The sequence below is a fragment of the Rhincodon typus genome, chromosome 21 (assembly GCF_021869965.1).
Source record: "Rhincodon typus isolate 14 chromosome 21, sRhiTyp1.1, whole genome shotgun sequence".
In the NCBI taxonomy this organism is placed as follows: domain Eukaryota; kingdom Metazoa; phylum Chordata; class Chondrichthyes; order Orectolobiformes; family Rhincodontidae; genus Rhincodon; species Rhincodon typus.
Window position 1 is genome coordinate 18,991,953 of NC_063352.1, and position 16,381 is coordinate 19,008,333.

At 40.2% G+C, this 16,381-nt stretch overlaps 1 protein-coding gene across 1 annotated transcript in view; it reads right to left on the reverse strand.

Moving 5' to 3' along the window:
• rsph10b (radial spoke head 10 homolog B) overlaps window positions 1-16,381 on the reverse strand; it is a 73,964-nt gene that overhangs the window by 6,266 nt on the left and 51,317 nt on the right. The window contains 4 exon segments of the mRNA XM_048609630.1: window positions 4,724-4,804; window positions 11,391-11,558; window positions 11,923-12,030; window positions 15,245-15,393. Of these exon segments, the coding sequence (XP_048465587.1) occupies window positions 4,724-4,804; window positions 11,391-11,558; window positions 11,923-12,030; window positions 15,245-15,393 (506 nt within the window).

The window sequence follows — 16,381 nt, forward strand, 5'->3', positions numbered from 1 at the left end:
TCTTTCCGTTAACCCTGTATTCTGCTTTCAAGTTTGTCCTTCCAAAATGAATCACCTCACACTTTTCAGGGTTAAACTCCATCTGCCACTTGTCAGCCCAGCTCTGCATCCTTTCAATGTCCCTTTGTAACCTAGAACAGCCCTCCGCACTATTCACAACTCGAACCAACTTCGTATTGTCTGCGAACTTACTAATCCACCCTTCCACTTCTACATCAAAATCATTTTTAAAAAATCACAAATAGAAGAGGACCCAGAACAGATCCTTAGGGTACACCACTCGTAACTGAGCACCATGTTGAATATTTTGTCCACTACCACCCTTTGTCTTCTAAGGGTCAGCCAATTCTGAATCCAATCTGCCACATTTCCCAATATCCCATGCCTCCTTACTTTCTGCATGAGCCTACCATGGAGAACCTTACCAAACGCCTATCTTAAATCCATGTATACTACATGCACTGCTCTACCTTCATCCACGTGTTTAGTCGCCTCTTCAAAGAATTAAATAAGGTTTGTGAGGCAAGATCTACCCCTCAAATCCATGCTGACTATCACAAATCAAACTGTGCCTATCCAAGTGATCATAAATCCCATCTTTCAGAGCCCTTTCCAATAATTTGCCCACCACTGATGTAAGACTAACTGGCCTGTAATTTCCAGGGTTATCCCTATTCCCTTTTTTGAACAAGGGAATGACGTTTGCCTCTCTCCAATCTTCCGACACTATACGCATGGACAGTGAGGATGAAAAGATCATCGCCAAAGGCCCTGCGATCTCTTCCCTTGTTTCCCATAGAATCCTTGGATAAATCCCATCAGGCCCGGGGGACTTATCTATCTTCAACTTCCTCAAAATTCCTAGTACATCCTCCTTACTAACATCCACCTCCTCTAGCCTACCAGCCTGTTTCACACTGTCCTCCTCTACAACTAGGTCCCTCTCAATTGTGAATACCGAAGAAAAGTATTCATTAAGGACATCTCATATCCCTTTAGGTTCCGTGCACAAATTCCCTTTACAATCTTTGATCGGCCCCACCCTTTCTCTGGTCATTCTCTTATTCTTCACGTACGTATAAAAAGCTTTGGGATGTTCCTTGATTCTATTTGCCAAGGTTTTCTCATGCCCCCTTATAGCTCTCCTAAGCCCTTTCTTCAGCTCCTTCCTGGATAACTTGTATCCCTCTAGAGCCTTTTCTGATCCTTGTTTCTTAAACCTTATATAAGCATCTTTCTTCCTCTTAACCAGTCATTCGACCTCTCTTGAGAACCAAGCCTCCCTCTCTCGACCGCATCTTCCCTGCCCACTAGGGACAAACATATCGAGCACATGCTTTATGCATTTCTTAAACAATCTCCACATTTCTATAGTGCTCTTCCCTGACAGCATCTGTTCCCATTTTATGTTACCCAGTTCTTGCCTAACAGAATTATAATTACCCTTCCCCCAATTATAAACCTTACCCTGCTGTATGTACCCAGCCTTTTCCATTACTATTGTAAAAGTAACAGAGTTATGATTGCTACCGCCAAAATGCTCTCCTACCAACAGGTCTGACACTTGGCCCGGTTCATTGCCAAGCACCAAATCTCCAAAGTGGCCTCACCTCATGTTGGTCTATCTACATACTGTGTCAGGAATCCTTCCTGAATGCACTGGACAAAATCCGCTCCATCTAAACTATTACAACTAAAAAGTTTCCAATCAATTTTTGGAAAGTTGAAGTCACCCATGACTACAACCCTGTGACTTCTGCACCTTTCCAGTATCTGCCTCCCAATCCGCTCCTCCACTTCGTTACAACTATTAGCGGGTCTGTAAAAAACCCCCAACAAAGTGCCTGCTCCTTTCTTGTTCCTGACCTCAACCTAAACTGACTCTGCAGACATATCATTCTTGAACTGCCTTTCAGTAGCTGCTATACTAGCCCTGACTAGCAATGCCACTCCCCCGCCTCTTTTACCACCCGCCCTCTTTCTTTTAAAGCATCTAAATCCTGGAACTTCCAACAACCATTCCTGTCCCTGAGTTACCCAAGTTTCTGTAATGGCCACAACATCGTAGTTCCAAGTACTGACCCATGCTCTGAGTTCATCCGCCTTATTTCTGATACTTCTAGCATTGAAGTATACACACCTCAAACCATCTCTGTGTCCACAATTACGCTCTATCGACCGCATTTCTTTATTAACAACCTCACTCCCTGTTGTGTCTGTTGGAAGGCTGAATACCTGATCCTCTGAATTACAAATTTGGTTCCCCACCTCCTGCCAATCTATTTTAAACCATCCCGTATAGCTAGAGCAAACCTCCCTCCCAGGATATTTGTACCCTTCCGGTTCAGGTGCAAACCATCCTTACTGTACAAGTCCCACCTTCCCCAGAATGTGCTCCAATTATCCACATAATGGAAGCGCTCCCTCCTACACCAGCCCTGTAGCCACTGTTTAGCTGTACTCTCTCCCTATTTCTTACCTCGTTATCACATGGCGCTGGTAGTAATCCAGAGATAACTACCCTGTTTGTCCTGGACTTCAGCTTCCAACCTAACTCCCTGTACTCATTTTTCACATTCTCAGTCCTAGATGTGCAACTTCATATGTGCAACTTCAGATACAAGTGTAAATTAGAACACAACATGAGGGTTTCTTGATGTCTGATCCAGTCGACTGGCTTAAATATATTTAGATAAAATGGCAATTACAATTCAAACAATTTTGTTTAGTCCACATTGGTTTTCTGAACTTGCCTCAAGTAGTGGTCAGGTGATTGCTACAGCCATGAAAGGTCCATGATTTTTCCTATTTAAAAATCTCTCTAGTCCATTAACATCTCAGGTATTAAATCAGATGATAGAAGTTGGAAAAAAAAAGAGAAAACATTGGCTGGAGGTTGAAAATTGATAGTCCATATTTTATCACCATGACAACATTCATGACTGTTTTCCTAAATTCCAGCCTCAGTAAACTTGAGGTTATCCAAACCTCTGCTGCCAGTGCCTTAACGTGCACCAAATCACATTCGCCAATCACCTGCATTTGCTGACCGATACTGTTCCCAGTTAAACAATGTCTTGACATTGAAATTTTCATCCTTGTTCTCAAATCTCTCATATTCTAACCCAATGCTACCTTCGCAATCTTCTCCAGTCCCCACAACAATAAGAAATATCTCCACTCTTCTAATTCTAGCCTCTTGCAGTCCTGATTTCAATTGCTCCACAACTGATAGCCATACTTTCCGTCACTTAGGATCCAAGCTCTAAAATACCCTCGCTACATTTCTCCACCTCTCTAACTCACTTGCCTTAATTTAGACACTGATCAAAATCTCTCTCTTTGACCAAGATTTTATCATCTGGTCTAATATCTCCTTATGTAGCTTAGTGTCATTTTTTTTGTTTTGCCCTGCTCCTGTGAAGTGGACCACTTTTTTTTTTTTTAACATGAAAGGCATTATATTGTTGGTGGTGCTTCCCTATATATACTGAACACATCTAATTCTACCTCTCCATCATCTCATGACCCTTTCAGGCTGCTTGTGTGACAATAGCCTAATTCCTCGAGCTAGACAATTCCAAGATTGAAGCAAATATATGTAGTTCTTGCTGCAGTGTAGACCCTTTAAGGCCGCCATTCAGTCCTACCCCAGCCACTGCTTGTGGTAGAACATACAGACTGCCATTCATAAACCCGATTTTACCCTTACCAATTTCTGATTTCATATCCTTTTTGTCATAAAGAAAATCTATTTTCACCACTATAACCATGCTCATCTCCATGTTTGTTGAACCATTGCATACATCACATAGATCAGTGCATAGATCACTGAAAGTTGCCACCCAGGTTGATAGCGTTGTTAAGAAGGCGTACAGTATGTTAGGTTTTATTGGTAGAGGGATTGAGTTTCGGAGCCATGAGGTCATGTTGCAGCTGTACAAAACTCTGGTGCGGCCGCACTTGGAGTATTGCGTACAGTTCTGGTCACCGCATTATAGGAAGGATGTGGAAGCATTGGAAAGGGTGCAGAGGAGATTTACCAGGATGTTGCCTGGTATGGAGGGAAGGTCTTATGAGGAAAGGCTGAGGGTCTTGAGGCTGTTTTCGTTAGAGAGAAGAAGGTTAAGAGGTGACTTGATAGAGACATACAAGATGATCAGAGGACTAGATAGGGTGGACAGTGGGAGCCTTTTTCCTCGGATGGTGATGGCTAGCACGAGGGGACATAGCTTTAAATTGAGGGGTGATAGATATAGGACAGATATCAGAGGTAGGTTCTTTACTCAGAGAGTAGTAAGGGCGTGGAATGCCCTGCCTGCAAAAATAGTAGACTCGCCCACTTTAAGGGCATTTAAATGGTCATTGGATAAACATATGGATGATAATGGAATAGTTTAGGTTAGATGGGCTTCAGATTGGTTTCACAGGTCGGCGCAACATCGAGGGCCAAAGGGCCTGTACTGCGCTGTAATGTTCTATGTTCTATGTTCTATTGCTGTTGAAACTCTCATTCCAAGCCTTTGTCACCTCCAGACTTGACAATGGATTGCAATGCTCTGCTATACCCTAACATGAAGCTACTGCCTCTACTGGAGAGATTAGCAAAGATGCATTAGTAAAAGCACTTAACACCTTGCATATAAAATATCATCCTTTTTACTTGTAAATAAATTAGATGTGTAATCATCAATTAAACCTCTGATTTCCTTTAGGTACTTACAGTGGACTCTCCGCGTTTCTTTGTAGTGGGTTTTGTGCTTTGTTCACTTGGTTCTGCTATTATTGACTCTTGGGTTATGATCTGGTTAATTAAAAAAAACTGTTTAAAAATTTTATTCACATTCTTTAACTAAAATAAATTTTAAAAATAAATTAAAAATCTATGGCATATATAAAAATATTTAGTCAGAATTCTTCCATTTAGTGCTGTGGTGCAAATTGCTCATCACTATAATTCATTGAGGTTACAAAGGCATACAGAAAAATAGCTTTGGTTCACCATCTTATTGGAAAATATTACGTACAACGGTCACACATTATTAAAACAAGCTTAAAATGTACCTTTGAACTTACTTTAAGGTGCAATTCACAATTTGGTTTTAATTATATTATTTCGTGGAAGTTGAGCATCACTGAAAAGGCAAGAATTTGTTGCCCATTCCTAGTTGCCCTTGAGGTGGTAGTGATGGTGAGTTGCCTTCTCGAACTTTTGCAATTCATCTAGTGCCTTAGTATACCCAAAGTGTTGTTAGGAAGCACTGTCAGGAATTTGGGTATTCCTACACCAGACAGACAGCCGTGATTTTAAACACAGGCAACTGACATTCTCAAGGAAAATTAGGGACAGACGCAAAATATTGGTCTTACAAGCCATGCTCACATTCATGAAACAAATAAAGTGATATGTGGTAGGTAACTGTACTATCAGAAATTCCTCCTTGACCCAAGATGAACATTAGGGAGTGTTTGAGAGTGCTAATGGTTGACATACTCTCAGGACTTCTCCCTAGCAAATGCCCTTGTGCTACAGCATGGTAGAACAGTTCAGATTCAAATTCACTATATGGCAAATAGCAACATCAAACAACTCCAAGGCACAGTATCCTAAGCACCTTGTTGTTTCATCCAATACAATTTCAAAAGCATGTCTCACTAATTTTACCCATACTGTAAACGTTTACTCAATATAATTTGAACAGTGGTCTTTTAGAGCTTTGTTGTTTTATTTTTCACAAACTCTTTTTTCTCCTCTTTGAACAGTAAAATAAGTAAAGTAAGTTAATCAATCTCTCAACCAGACTTGCCTTTGGCATAATGCTATCATGCAGTAGGAGATGGTGCTACTGTTATTATAACTGTAACTGTGCTGAAGCAAATCTCAGGGATTTCTGCAGGGATGAGCCTTGAACATTTTAGTGGGTGCACTGTAGGTTTCTGCAGTTTCATCTCACAATTGACAGAAGAGTCTGTTTCCAAGCTGTATAACTCTATGACTCTCTATTTAAATTTCACTTAAATTACTGAAAGTGTTAAGTATCCAGCTGTAGTTAGCTGGCTGCACATCACTGGTCAAAACCTTTTGGCTCAGCTTTTGCATGGTAAACATGTTCAGAAGAATAATTGTGGCAATGAAATTACACATCAGTTCAAGTTGACAATTTAAGGTGAATAGGGGGCATAAATCATGTTAAAAAGAAAGATGTATTTAAATAGCATCTTTTATCACCTAAGGATATCCCAAAGTGCTTTACAGCCAGTAAAACATTTTTAAAGTGTACTTGTTGTTGTCATGTAGATAATGTAGCAGCTAAAACAATAACTGTCATACCAGGGATTGGAACCCTGAAGTACTGTGGACATTTTCAACTTGCAATTCCAGATGTGTTTTTAAAAGAGGGCTGATACAGCCAACAAAAGCTGCAAATGTAAATTTATTAGATGACTGGAAAGAGACCCACAAAACGTCACACCTATTAATATGAAGCAAGCTTCCAGCAACAACCCTTTAAAGTGAGGGGAAGAGGCATGTCAAAGTAGACTAGACTAGACTCTCAGAGTCATAGAGTCGTAGAGATATACAGCAGGGAATCAGACCTGTCGGTTGAACATGTCCATGCCAATCAGACACCCTATATAAATCTAGTTCCATTTGCCAGCATTTTGCCCATAGCCCTCGAAACCCTTCCTATTATAATCCATCCAGATGCCTTTTAAATGTTGTAATCTTACCAGCCTCCACCACTTCCTCTGGCAGCTCATTCCATATACGCACCACCCTCTGCGTGAAAAAGTTGCCCCTTAGGTCCCTTTTATATCTTTCACCTCTCATCCTAAACCTATGCCCTCTAGCTTTGGACTCCCCTACACTGGGAAAAAGACCCTGCCTTGTTACCCTATCCATGCCCCTCATGATTTATAAACATCTATAAGATCACCCTTTAGCCTCCAAAAATCCAAGGAAAATACCCCCAGCTGTTCAGCCTCTCCCTATAGCTCAAACACTCCAATCCTGGCAACATTCTCATAAACCTTTCCTTAACCCTTTCTAGTTTCACAACATCCTTCCTATAGCAGGGAGACCAGAATTGCATGCAATATTCCAAAAGTGCCCGAAACAATGTCCTGTACAGCCACAACATGATCTCCCAACTCCAAAACTCAATGCAATGACCAATAAAGGCAAGCACACCAAACGTTATCTTCACTATCGTGTCTACCTGTGACTCCACTTTCAAGGGACTATGAACCTGCACTCCTTGCTCAGCAACACTCCCCAGGACCTTGCCCTGATTTGCCTTTCCAAAATGCAGTACCTCACATCTATCTAAATTAAACTCCATCTGCCACTCATTGGCCCATCTGATCAAGATCCCATTGTACTCTGAGGTAACCTTCTTCACTGTCTACTACTTCTCCAATTTTAGTGTCATCTGCAAACTTACTAACCACACCTCCTATGTTCACATCCAGATCAGTTATATAATGACAAAAAGCAATGGACCGAGCACCAATCCTTGTGGCACACTGCTGGTCACTGACTTCCAGTCTGAAAAGCAACCCTCCACCACCACATCTGTCTGCTACTTTTGAGCCAGTTCTGTATCCAAATGGCTAGTTCTCCCTGTATTCCATGTGATCTAACTTTGCTAATCAGTCTACCATAAGGAACCTTGTTGAATGCCCTAGTGAAATCCATGTAGATTACATCCACCACTCTGCCCTCATCAATTACTTCTTCATTATTTCATTCATTACTTCTTAAAAAAACTCAATCAAGTTAGTGAGGCATGATTTTCTACGCACAAAGCCATGTTGACTTTCTATAATCAGTCCTTGCCTTTCTAAATATATGTAAATCCTGTCCCTCAGGATTCCCTCCAACAACATGCCACCACTGATATCAGGCTCACCGGTCTATAGTTCCCTGGATTTTCCTTACCATCTTTCTTAAATAGTGGCACCATGTTAGCCAACCTCCAGTCTTCCAGCACCTCACCTGTGGCTATCTGTGATACCAATATCTCAGCAAGGGGCCCAGAAATCTCTCCCCTCGCTTCCCACAGAGTTCCAGGGTACATCTGATCAGGTTCCCAGGGATTTATCCACCTTTATGCATTTTAAGATGTTCAGCACCTCCTCATCTGTAATATGAACATTTTTCAAGATGTAGCTATTTATTTCCCCACATTCTCTATCTTCCATATCCTTCTCCAAAGTAAACACTGATGCAAAATACTCGTTTAGTATCTCACCCATCTCCTGTGGCTCCACACACAGGTGGCTTTGCTGATCTTTAACAGGCCCTATTCTCTCCCTAGTTACCCTTTTGTCCATAATGTATGTATAAAATCCCTTTCGATTCTCCTTAACCCTATTTGCCAAAGCTTATCTCATGTCCCCTTTTTGCCCTCCTGATTTCCCTCTTGAGTATACTCCTACTGCCTTTATACTCTTCAATGGATCCACTCAATCCCTGCTGTCTTTACTTGACATATGCTTCCTTCTTTTTCTTGACCAAAACCTCAATTTCTCTAGTCATCCAGATTCCCTACACCTACCAGCCTTGACCTTCACCCTAACAGGAACATACTGTCTCTGGACTCTGGTTATCTCATTTTTGAATGTTTCCCATTTTCCAGCCACCCATTTACCTGTGAACATCTGCCCCCTATCAACTTTTGAAAGTTCTTGCCTAATACCGTCAAAATTGGCCTTCCTCCAATTTAGAACTTTAACTTTTAGATCCAGTCTATCCTTTTCCATCGCTATATTAAAATTAATAGAATTATGGTCATTGACCCCAGAGTACTCCCCCACTGACACCTCAGTCACTTGCCCTGCCTTATTTCCTCAGTAGGTCAAGTTTTGCACCTTCTCTAGTAGGTATATCCACATGCTGAATCAGAAAATTTTCTTGTGCACACTTAACAAATTCCTCTCCATCCAAGCCCTTAACATTATGGCAGTCCCCGTCTATGTTTGGAAAATTAAAATCCCTGACCATAACCACCTTATTATTCTCACAGATAATGGAGATCTCCTTACAAGTTTGTTTCTCAATTTCCCGCTGACTATTGGGGGTCTATTGTACAATCCCAATAAGATGATCATCTCTTTCTTATTTTTCAGTTCTACCCAAATAACTTCCCAGGAATATCCTCCCTAAGTACAGCAGTAATGTCATCTTTAATCAAAAACGTCACTCCCACTCCTCGCTTGCTCCCCTTTCTATCCTACCTATAGCATTGATACCCTGGAACATTAAGCTGCCAGTACTGTCCATCCCTGAGCTACGTCTCTGTAATTGCTATGATATCCCAGGTCCACATTTCCAACCATGCCCTGAGTTCATCTGGCTTACCTGTTCGGCCTCTTGTATTGAAATAAATGCAGTTTAATTTATCAGGTCTACCTCATTCTCTGCTTTGTTCCTACCTGCCCTGACTGTTTGACTTACTACTTTTCTCAATTTTATCAGGCTCAGACTGCTCTTTCCTCACCATCTCCCTGGGTTCCACCACTTCCCCCACCTTTCAAGTTTAAATCCTCCTGAACAGTACTAGCAAATCTCCCTGCCAATATATTAGTCCCCTTTCAATTCAGGTGCAATCCATCCTTCTTATACAGGTCACTTCTACCCCAGAAAAAATTCCAATGATCCAAAAATGTGAATCCTTCTCCTCTGCACCAGCTCCTCAGCCTCGCATTCATCTGCTCTATCCTCCTATTCCTGCCCTCACTAGCTTGTGGCAGTGGAAGTAATACAGATATTACTACCCTTGAGGGCTTCCTTTTTAAATTCCTGCCTAACTTCCTATATTCTCTCTTAGAATCTCGTCCTTATCTCTTCCTATGTTGTTAGTTCCAATGTGTGCAATGACATCCTGTTGGTCCCTCTCCCCTTTGAGCATATTCTGCACCCTCTCTGAGATATCCTTGATCCTGGCACCAGGGAGGCAACATACCATTCTGATGTCTCGCTGTCGGTCGCAGAAACATCTGTCTGTGCCTCTGAGTAGAGAGTCCTCTATCAAATTGACTGCTTGAAACATGGCGTACTCCTCGTTACATTAGAGCCAGTCTCAGTACCAGAAACCTGGCTGTCAGTGCTCATTCCCCTGAGAGTCCATCACCCCCTACATTTTCCAAAACAGCATAGTTGTTTGACAGGGGGATAGCCACAGGAGACTCCTGCACTACCTCCCTCCGTCTCTTACATTTCCTGGAGGTCACCATTCTACCTGACTGTACCTTTTTCTCTTTCCTGTAGCTGCTATCCATCACACCTCCTAGCTCCTGTAAATTCCTCATTGCCTCTGACTGCTGCTCCAACCGATCCATGCGATCCAATAGGATTCGCAACCAAGCACACTTCCTGCAGACATAATCATCAGAAACATGGAAACTCTCCCTGATCTCCCACATCTGACAGGAAGAGCACATCACTCTACTAAAGGCTTTCTTTGCACCTTTACAATCTACTGACCCAGAAAACAGTGCTCTTTTACTGCTCTAAAAACACTGCTCTAGGCTAACTTAGTACCTAGCTTAATCAAGAGACAGATCTCAATAAAAAATATAATCTTGAGACTATAAATATAACAAGGGGCTGACTACCTTCTGCTCAACAGCAAGACAATGCAGATAGAGGCTATTACGCTCATTGTGTCTGCACCAACCCTCCAAAGAGCATCCTTTTCAGACATGCACCCCCATCCCCGAGACCTCTTATTAACCATGGCTAATCCATCTACCCTGCACAACCCTGGACTCTTCAAGGCAATTTAACACGGCCAAACCTTACCAAATCGGCGCTCAGAACCTTTTATTTTGGTTAGAGGAGGAGGAGGATGGGTGGGAGACACTACCTAAGTAGTGTTTCGGGTAAAGCAACCGCCCAAATATATTACCTCACTTACTCAGCCGTCCTGTGTCCGCTCCTGCTCAGCATGTGCTCCGCCTATTCACGAGGTAAGTTTTTAAAGGATTAACTTACCTTCCCGGCAGCCCCCTGGTCCTCGCTCTCACTGCTGCTGCAAAAATGGAGGCCGCTGATCCCACGAGGTAAGCTTTTAAACAATTAACTTACCTTCACTGCAGCCCCCTGGTCCTCGCTCTCACTGCTCCCGCTGCTGCTGCAAAAATGGAGCTAGGAGTGGGAGAAGTCAGCTAGCTAGCAGATAAACAGGAACAAAGGAAAACCAAATAACTCTCACTCTCAATGTTGGAATTCAAACACAGTCAAAAAGATTCAGAACTATAGAATCTAAGGTTTATCTCATGGAAAGCAAATGTATCTTTCGGACGATCTTGTGCATATGTACTCACTACCAAACAGAACAGTTTGTATTTACAAGGTTTAAAGTAATCAAATTCCATTTCATTACCTGCTCTGATGGTGCTTGGGTCACTTGCAAAGATAGATCACTTGCTATGTGTATTACATTCACCTCTATCGAGGTTCTAGAAGATGCACCTGAATTCTCGAGCAATCTTTTAGTCACATACATTGCTGCACACATAAGAAGTGCTTCCAAAAACTCCAAGAAAACCATCTAAATAAAAAGAATTGCTGTTCAATAAGCATTTAATAAGATATTTATTATGTTTATGTATTCTTTAATACGAGAGGTAAACTTCATAAGTTTGTTTTTGATATTTTTCACAAGGTTTTGAAAATAAAGATGGGAAATTGCAGAATGTTCCAAAGCCCTTCACACCCAATCAAATGCTGCTGCAAAGTGGTTACTGTGGTAACGTAGTCAAACACAGTTGCCAATTTAGGCCCAGTAGCATATGTTTATACAATATTAATAATACAGAAGCCCCTTCAAGTCTTTATTTGTTGCATTTTTGTCCCTGAATCTGAACAGTCATGGGTAGAAACCTCTAACTTTTTAAAATGAAGACCTACTGTACCTCGATGTTCATGTTATTATAAGTTCCATCAGATACTGCTGGGTTATCCTCAGACAAGATCTGTACTACCTGGGTTGCTGTTAGATCCTTGCTAAATAAATTTAGATCCTGCAATTACAGAATGAAATGCATAACAGGATAATTGCACTTTTATAAATTATATAAAGTACAATTATATAAAGTTTAGCACATTTAATTGTAAAGTATCATATTATTTACCATGAACATTCACCTCCCACTGGGACAGAATAAATGGCCAGGTTACTGGCATCTGTTGATTAACTTTTACTTAACCTATTTTTCTAATCAACCTGTTCAGAGATGTTATCACACACCTCTGGAGCAGGTGAGACTTGAACCTGGGCCTCCCAATCCAGGGGTAGGTATACTACTACTGCATTACAAGAAGGTCTCTATTTGATGACTATCCACCGATCCTGATTTGAAACACATTGGATTAGGGCAGGATTAGGTACGCACAGTTCAATGCTCGCTATCTCAGTTCACCTCAGAAAGTTGCTTGAACTGGATTCTAGAGGTCCAATTAGCACTCAAAATTTTGATCTGGAGAGATGGTAGAAAATTTTATCACCTAATTCCTAAGTTGCTATAGTTCTGAGAGTAACTAATACTGTTGCCCATTACCGTATTCCAGTGTCAAATAAAGTACAACTGGACATAATTCTTTTCAATATAGTCACTTGTCTCGACTTGCTGGTTTTGGATGTCTACACCTGAAACTTGAATGAGGTAGCATTTAGATGGCTCACTTATATTAAGTATGTTTGGTCTAAGTGTTCTTTAGGGGCTTACATGGTATTGTATGTATGAGGGTAGAAGTCTGGCCTAATGTGAAGCATTTCGTAGAGTAAACAAATGCAGTTTATTGCATCTCTCCAACTATTTGCAGGCTATAAGAATAGGCTCTGTGCTACTGCAATGACTGTTGATACACCTTGCCTTGGGTCTGTCTCCCACAAGACCCTATTTTACTCTTCCACCAAGTCCTAAAGACATCATCATAGCTGGTGAAATTTATTGCACTCAATTAGGTATTTTTCACGCCATTTTAGACCCATAAATAACATTTCCCTCAATCTGTAATGTGTTGAATTTTATGTTCAGGTAAGATAATGAGGTGAAAAAGCTGCAGTGGTTTAAGAAGGCAGCTCACCACCACATTCTCAAGGGCAGCTAGGTATGGATAACCAAATGCTGGCCAACCAGCGATACCAATACCCCATGACTTAAATAAAAAATATTGGCTTTATAGTGTTTAGGAGCGTCACACTAATTTAGAAAAACACAGTAGTCAAAATAATAGTGCCAAAGTTTTGATGTTGTTTGCCTCAAAACTGTACTTAATAAAAGGAAGATTAGATTTCTACAGCACCTTTTATGACCACTGAATGTCTCAAAGTTATTTAAAGCAATAAAATTCATTTGAAATATACACTAATTCCTTGTTATATGTGGATCCGCAGGTAGTGAAGCTATGTACTTGCGAGAGCAGCCTCAGATCTGATTGTTTTGTTTGCTTAATGACATGTCCTAAAAGATCATGTGGTCCTTCACAGTACTTTAAGGACTTCAATAATAGCGTTTCTATGTTATCTGCAGGAGATCCATGTCCCTTTCACCCATGGATAACAAGAATATGATATAGGCACTCTTGTAATTTAAGAAATACAGCAGCCTAATTTCACACAGTAGTGGTCTCAGCAATGAGATAACGATCAATTATTCTTGTATAATGATATAATTTTAAGGGATTGATATGATGGTACTACAGGACGAGTCAAATTTCAAAATTAAATCTGGCTTGACAGATCATATTTTTATTATTTTAGTTAACATTGTGGTGAGACTTTGGAATATAATCACACGAAGTTGCAATATTACTTTAACAACAGAACTGATATTTATTACACAGAAGGGCAAAAAAAAGGCAAACCAAGCTATCCAGATATTGAAGACAGTTTGGGAAAATCTTAAAATACACAGCAAAGCAAAGATTTCAGCCTATTTCCAAACATCATCATCTTACAGAAAATTAAGTCCAGAGAAATTACCTCTCTATATCAAATCAATTCTACTTAATTGATTCACCCTGGTTTCTGTGACATCTTCTCATACGAGTATTTACAAAACTATGTGCTTAAAATTTATCAGATTCTGTTACAGTGCAGATTTCTAAGCAATTCCATGATTTATAAACTTCACAAATTAAACTTCTGCTGAGGCAATACATTCCATGAACCATTCTGGAAAACTCCTTTCCAGCTAAGGAATGATATTTGCTTCTTACTCCCATTGGTCTCTTCCAAATTGCCCTGAAACCTTTCCATCCCTGGGTTTTCTAAATTAAATTCAATCCTTGACAATTGTGAACTGAAAACAAGCCAAAGGCCTTCAATATTTATCCACTTGTCTTAAACCAGTGCAATATAAACAAATTTCCATTAACTCTCCAGAATTCACAGTCATCTGCTGTCTGATACATACTGGAATGGCTCACTATTTCAGAAGGACTACTTGACTTTTTTTTTTAGAAAACCCCTTCAAAAAAGTAACCAGTACCCGTATGCCATTATTTTGCATCAAAACCTCTAAAAATTATATACACACATATAAAACTGTACACTTTTCATCGTAAGACAAATATTATTGACAACATTGTAGATAACTTTCCTGTTCTTCTGCAGAATAGTGCTGTGGGATCTTTTGTGTTGATCTGCAAGAGCAGATGGTCTCAGTTTAAAGGCTTATCTCAAAATGACGCTTCCAACAATCCAGCACTACTACAATTTTACCCTGATGAGTCAGTCTAGACTTTGTGCTTAAATCTATGAAGTGAGAACGACATCCACAAACTTCTGACTTAGAGGTTACAGTGCTACCAGCTGAGCCACAACCGATAATAAGCAAATCTTAGCCCTTCCCAAAAAGAACCTCTTGTCTATTACGTTGGGAGATCTCTCATCCTTTCTGGCTGTGTATATAGAATGACAGCAAATTGAGTATGAACTTAAGGCACTGGAGAATGAACAAGCTGTACAAAGTCCTCAAGCCTATCCTGCCATTTAAGAAATGCTCATATGGGTTTACATGTGGAGGAGCACAGACCACAGCCCTATACATAAGTTGCTTAGACCATTTATGGAAGGGATAACTACCACTGCACACAAGATAATATCCACATTAAGAATCTAAAATAATAACATAGCAATGGTCAGTGAATGCTGATATTCGTTAATATAAAATTATTTATATATTATATATGCTATTCAATACATTATTGTTGCATAAAGACTGAGTGTACCTTGAGCATCCATATAAAGTGTCTCATTGTCATGATATAGGTATTGGGTGGCCTACGGGTTTGTTCGCAGTAGACTCTGTACACCTCCCAACATTTATTTATATAGCCAAGTGCAATTACAACACATTGATTTTCTCGAAACAAATTCCCTGCATAAAAAGGAACCCATTAGAATTAAGAGGACAAAGAGAAAACAGCATGGTTGGTAACATTTATTTTGTATCTTCTCAAATTTTTCTTTTACATATCACTAGTACTACGACTTCCCTTGAAATATCAAAACAATTTAATAACCAACTCACAAGCCAATAACATTAATTTCCTATTACAAAATAGAATAACATTTCCAACAAGAATCTTTCATTGACTATCAAACTGCTTAAATGATCAGTCCAGTTCTCACCACTGCTTCTTCACAAAAGGAATTTTCAGCATTAAGATGCTGGGTGAATGCTAAATTCCTCATTACAAAGTAACTTTGTAAACAGATGGGATATCTGTCCTGCTCAACATAATTGTCTATTATGCACATATCTTCACAAGAAGTTTCACTATATGGAAGTGCTGATGGGCATTTTTGAGACAAGTTTTTTTTAACACTGTAAATAAAACTTTTGTTAGTAAAAATTGAGATTGTATTTTAACTAATTGAATGCCAGAGGTATGGATGAAATTACTTTCACGTGCAGCATTGATAGGGAGTGCATCCAGGACACATGCACCAACTGGATTGTCTTGATGGCAATGAGATTCATTGTGTGAAATATGGTGTAGCAATCTACAAGTTAAAGAGTAATTGCCTTTACTTGAATAAGGAGCATTTTACCTTCATATCGGAGGCAACATAAATGAATATATGGGTGGGCTGTTGTGGGACAGTGATAATGTCCCTACCTGTGGGCCAAGACCCATCTGCTCTTGAAGTGCTTAATAACAACTATGAACAGATTGACTAGAAGATATTTGTAAATGAATCCCCTATAATTCACAAGTGACAAGTGAATGCGGAGATAGTAGGAACTGCCGATGCTGGGGAACCTGAGATAACACGGTGTAGAGCTGGATGAACACAGCAGGCCAAGCAGCGTCAGAGAAGCAGGAAAGCTGACGTTTTGGGTCGAGACCCTTCTTCAGAAA